This window comes from Leuciscus leuciscus (genome assembly GCF_965113295.1).
Source record: "Leuciscus leuciscus genome assembly, chromosome: 8".
In the NCBI taxonomy this organism is placed as follows: domain Eukaryota; kingdom Metazoa; phylum Chordata; class Actinopteri; order Cypriniformes; family Leuciscidae; genus Leuciscus; species Leuciscus leuciscus.
This window is the reverse complement of record NC_138732.1, coordinates 32,577,456-32,583,008: the sequence shown is the minus strand read 5'-3', so window position 1 is coordinate 32,583,008 and position 5,553 is coordinate 32,577,456. Positions and strand designations below refer to the sequence as shown.

Below are 5,553 nucleotides of genomic sequence, written 5' to 3'. Positions count from 1 at the left end.
CTCAGAGCCAGGACAATCTCATCTGATAATATCAAAACAGAAACTCTCATTAGTGGTGTTCATTTCGACTCGGAGTCGGACAATAATGCCCACAGAGCCAGAGAATATATACTGTATGGAGATTGAACAGGTATAGTTTAGCTTAATTATGGTTATAACTTATTTGTCATCTGCTTTTATCCACTATTAATACAAGCCTGCTGTAGCAGACCTCGTCCGAATGATGACCAAAATATACTGATGAGTTCGATTAAGTTTATTGTACATCACACAAAAGATGAAGCGTTAGTTTTACTCCAGAAAATCACTGTAAGAGCAGCTAAATAAAAACAGTATAAGATGTGAGCATTTAAGTCTTATCCGAACAGCTTCGGAGTCATTGGAATAGTTATATGACTTATTTCGGGTTGAATGGTGGTCGTCTCGCACCCCCCAAGCGCCTGTGAGCAGAAAAACCACCCTTGCAACTTTGGGCCGGCGGGCGTGTATCGCTTGATATCAGGTCTCGCGTTGTAACAAATTGCTTTATGGCACTGCACAGTGCACACGTACACGTAGAAAAAGGTAACGTTAGATACTGAGTTCTTCACACTTTCGTCATGGCTGAACCGGTAAAAAAGAAGCAGAAAGCTAGGAAAGGTTTGTCGGAGGACCAAAGAAAGAGGAAACGGCAGACTGACCGAGCAAGGAGTCAGACTCGAGTAAATATCGTTCTTGTTGATGGACTAGTAGACATCTTCAGAGCTTATCTGTGCCTGTTCGATGTCCAACGCTTTGTAACGCGTTGTGTCAGGAGGAGAAATAGGGATAGCTCACAGATGAAGTTATTACAGAGGCCAGACAGACTCACGGAGGCGATTGGCATCTCACAACTTGCACTTTATTCCCCAATCGAACTCGTGTAACTGTTTGTCACCCATTCTACCGTCCACAGCTTTACTTGATAAACAAAAATAAGATAAGAATGAGCATCAAACTGAAATAACCCGCATACATGGGGGTGTTCGAGGTGCACATACAATACAGACTGCCGACAGTTCAACAGGGCGCGCGCAGCTCTTAAAGGGGCCACACCTTATTTCCACTCATTACAGCCTCCATCCTACTGAACAGGTACCGGTATAGAGGGCGGAAGGGATCAGGCTGTGAGTGCAGAGACGGCTCTGCGCGAGTGGCGACAGTAATATTAAATACAAGTACTCCACAGCGACTCTAGGGGTCGCTGTTTGACAAAAACGGAAAGCTGCATAGTGTGCCTTTAATAAAGTGAAAGTGAAAGTGACACATGACGGCCAAGTATGGTAACCCATACTTGGAATTTGACCTCTGCATTTAACCCATCCAAGTTAATGCACACACATTAGGAGCAGAGTAGTGAGTAGTTAACACACACACACTGCAAACGTGGATACACACACCCAGAGCAGCGGGCAGCCTTTGTGTACCTAAACTGGTACACTGTATATCCGTAAAACTACTCGATGAGCTGTCATAAAGTGCGCGCTTCCCACTTTCATTTCTGCCGTGATCAGTAACGTTAGGCCTGTCGCTCCAGAGACTGTAAACTGGATCACGAACAGTTGGTGAGATCCATCCTCGAGGAACAACGGGAGTAAATGAAGACTGCTATGTTCATTCTTACATCCAACAACAAAAACCCTCAATCACTTAGGAGACATTCTTGTCTACAGCTAGCCTGGTAAAACTAGCTAGCCTGGGCGCTTGTCTGAAGTTTTAAATCATTGGTTACCCGTAAGCCAATCACATAACGTTTGGTTATGACGTGTGTTATGCGCTGGCTCAGCCGCATCGAACTTCCACTGTAAACACATGTATGATGTGAAAACAAAACCATCGAGCGAAATACCGGAGTGAACATGGCTGTGAACGACTTTTGCAGATTATGTGAAGTAAATCTCCGCATCCACGGTACAATCAGCGTCTATGTCACGGCTCTCAGCCCGCCCTCTGTTCGTTGATTGGCCGGCTGTTTTGAGGCCGGAGGAAAACTGAGAGATAGGTCGCTATCTCAGACTGAGTACAGAAGCGAACTGAAATTAAGCGGAAGTACGAAGTCTGACGTAGTCAGGCTAGTCTACAGCTGCTCAAGCGTCAAAACAATGGCGGACTGTGTCCCGCTCCCTCAGGGCGGGTCTATGCTCAAACTGCAGTGTCAATCAACAGTCGTGGGAGGGGCCTGTGCAAAGTGACGTCACATTGCCGCGAATCTGAGAACGGCTTGTTCTGAGACAGTGCTTATGATTGTAACAATAACGACTCGGGGTAAATGTGAATTAGCTCAAGAATATAGGGAATTTTGGAAATATTAATATTTATGACTCATGGTCATAATTCATAAGTCGCATGTACATTTATTTTATCAATTATCGAGATTACCTTGTTCTGTACTGTCTGATCATTACAGTTAACCCTCTGAGGTCTGAGGTGTTTTTGGGGCCCTGGAGGTGTTCTGACATGCTCTGACATTTGTTTTTTTTTCAGTTATTTATAAACATGTTAATGGCAAAAGTGTAAATTCACTCTATATAACACAAACAGGGCTAGCATAATATCTGATCAACATGCTTGTAAATCTTTGTATTTTTAAGAGAATAATGTTTATGCGTGGTTATTTAAAAAAAAATTCAGCAACTTTCTTTTTTTAAGAACACAAAACACATTCTAAATATGTGCCCACAAGACTCTTGACTAATATATGTTGCCGTTTCTAGTTCTGGCTTCAAAATGATGTGAAATTCATCCTGCCTGATCGTTCTCTTAAAACAATACATTGATTTAAACATTGTAAAACAGTTTTTTTTGTCAGAAGAGGTTTATGCGTGGGAGGGGTAATCGCTCATCAATATTAATGAGATTCAGACCAGGGGTGTGACAGACACTCCCCCAATGACTAATGGGCCATCAAGAGAGGCAGCCTGAACAAAGAGGAGATTCAAAGGTTTTGTTTTTCACAGTTTTATTGTAATTCCTCTATGAGGAGGAACTAAATGTTTTAAATTTGCAATGTTTTAAACTCAGCTGTGGTCCAGGTTCCCGTGCAGGCAGGAATCTCAGAGTCTGTGGAACCATATCAATGTCAGTCTCTGTTTTCCATGACAGAGTAGACTGCTTGTTGCTTGTCTGAATGTTTGTCTTGGCCCTCTTTGCAACAGGTGTCTGATGATCACCATCACCTTTATAGCTGTAAAACAAACAAACAACTGTGAGCATGTTTATTACACAAAATATAACAACTGCATTTCAATCATTATAAGTAACATTGGCCAGATGCAAAGCCATACAGACACATAATGTTTGTATGGACTATGTAAAACCAGAATATGTACAGAATTATACTAATATCTGAAAGAAAGGGAATAAGTGTACTTACTTTTCAGTTGTTCTCAAAACTGAACGACACCTGTCGCGTGCCCTCCCAGTGCGAGTTGCAGGTGAGGGTGAGAGTGATGCTACCACATTCCTATAAAAATAATAATATTAATATTAATAAAGGTTGAACAAAGTACTATACCAGCACATGCATAACTGATGGACAGTCAGCATTTTGGTAAAACAACAAAAATAAGCTCTTTTATACTAACATTACCAATCACTAATTGTAATATTGTGCATACATAACACCACAATTTTTGCAATTGTGTCTGGTAATTGTGTTTTGCAATTGTGTCTGGCAATCCACACAGGCAGGCACATGTACATTTGTAGCATAACTAAGTATATAAACAAAATTGGTCTAACATCTGTAAAATAGTGGGTAAATATGTACTTACTCCTTCTGATTTCTGTCTGTGTTGCTGCGTGCCCTCTTAGTGCGAGTTGCAGTGAGAGGTGAGAGTGAGCAACCTACATCATTCCTTTCAAAAAAAGTTGAAAACTATTATTATCATATAGAGTACTATTCCAGCACATGCACAACTGATGGGCATTAGCATGCTGATAAGATAGCACAAAGAAAAAATATGTAACATTATCAACCAACCTCCAAAAATAAATAAACTCATACAGGCTCATATTGTAATAAGTATATAAACAAAATTGCACAAACATTGGTAAATATGTACTTACTCTTTCTGACGTTCAACTGTGTTGCTGCGCGCCCTCCGAGTTGCAGATGAAGGAGATGCAGCATTCCTGTTTTAAAAAAAGTTGAAAACTATTATAACATAAATATTTCAAAGTATATTACCATTAGTCTATATGAATAACTGATGCAAATAATTGTAGACACGTGCTGTAGGCATATATTGCGTGTAATGGGCCATTACCGGAGATAGCACAACGCAAACATTAACACATTTGCAATTCATCAGCTGGGCATATTTACACATTTCAGCACATACACACATTTGCAATAGATATTTGCAAGCACTCTTCATTTAAATATAAATTACTCTGAATGGAAAGTATGGAAATGGTCCAACCAGTAAAATCTGTAGCCTACGTTTATTTAAAATAGCTTGTCAACTAATTTCTCTGTACTGTAGGCTAATTGGCCTACGTGTTGTAGCCTAGTCATTAAAATTAAATAAAACAATTTAGTTCATATTTAGGTTTAAATAAAATCTTTTTTTTTTTTTTTTTTCATTTATGTTGATTATATGAAAAGTGAAAAGCATGAGTAAGATCATGCGCAATCGCGAGACAAATGGAGTGGGCAGACAAGATTTTGACCATTTCATTAAGTTTATTTTTTGTATAAAGCCTTTCTTTAAAGTGAATTTCGTTTTGTATTAATTGTATCTTAATTTTAATAGTTGTTTCATCAACCAAATGCCTGTATTTAAAACATAAGAATTAAAAATAGCAGGAACTGGAGGCCTCATAAATGAACCCAAACTCATAAGCTTTGCCTAAAATACCAGAGAAATATATAGAAAGCTCGAAATGTGTTATTTTAAACAAAACTATTAAAAACGAAAGAAAACAGACTGCATGAAGCCTCTCTCCTACTTTATAAAGCATAGCCTAGACAATTTAAATATAATTACTCTGAATGACAAGTATGGAAATGGTCCAACCAGTAAAATATGTAGCCTACGTTTATACAAAATAGCTTGTCAACTAATGCAAGTAAATTTAAAAAGACTTACTCATCCGAAATATCCACGGCTGGATCAAGTCGCTCTTCAAAAATACAAACGTTCGTTGTCAGAGTCCTGTTCTTCTTCTGAGGAAAAAGTGAACTCTTCATTGCTATCCAGGACGAGCTGAAGGGCTGTGTGTCATCTTCCAACAGCGTAGGAAAGTGATTGAATGAAACTTGCTGGTTTTAAGGCATTTCAGGGGGCTTTTTACCTTATTTTGCATAGATCACCTCAGCACATTATCTTATGAATAGCGCGCTCTGCGAGTGGGTGTGAACTCATTTCAGGGGGCGTTTACCTTATTTTGCATAGATCACCTCAGCACATTATCTTATGAATAGCGCGCTCTGCGAGTGGGTGTGAACTAATTACAGATAATTAGATGAGACGGGAGAAACTGTACTTCTCTTTAGTTTCATACAGATTACATTGCAGGAGAATATTTGTT

The 5,553-nt window shown here is 39.4% G+C and overlaps 1 protein-coding gene across 1 annotated transcript; it reads right to left on the bottom strand.

The window, feature by feature from the left end:
• Positions 1 to 2,960: 2,960 nt before the first annotated feature.
• On the bottom strand, positions 2,961 to 5,273 carry LOC309504714 (uncharacterized protein). Its single transcript, XM_082177952.1, has 5 exons — positions 5,112 to 5,273; positions 4,087 to 4,152; positions 3,792 to 3,875; positions 3,392 to 3,481; positions 2,961 to 3,202 (listed from the first exon to the last, which is right to left on the bottom strand). Exons 1-5 carry the CDS (start codon positions 5,210 to 5,212, stop codon positions 2,992 to 2,994), a joined length of 552 nt encoding a protein of 183 aa, XP_082034078.1. The 5' UTR covers positions 5,213 to 5,273; the 3' UTR covers positions 2,961 to 2,991.
• Between the last annotated feature and the right edge of the window lie 280 nt (positions 5,274 to 5,553).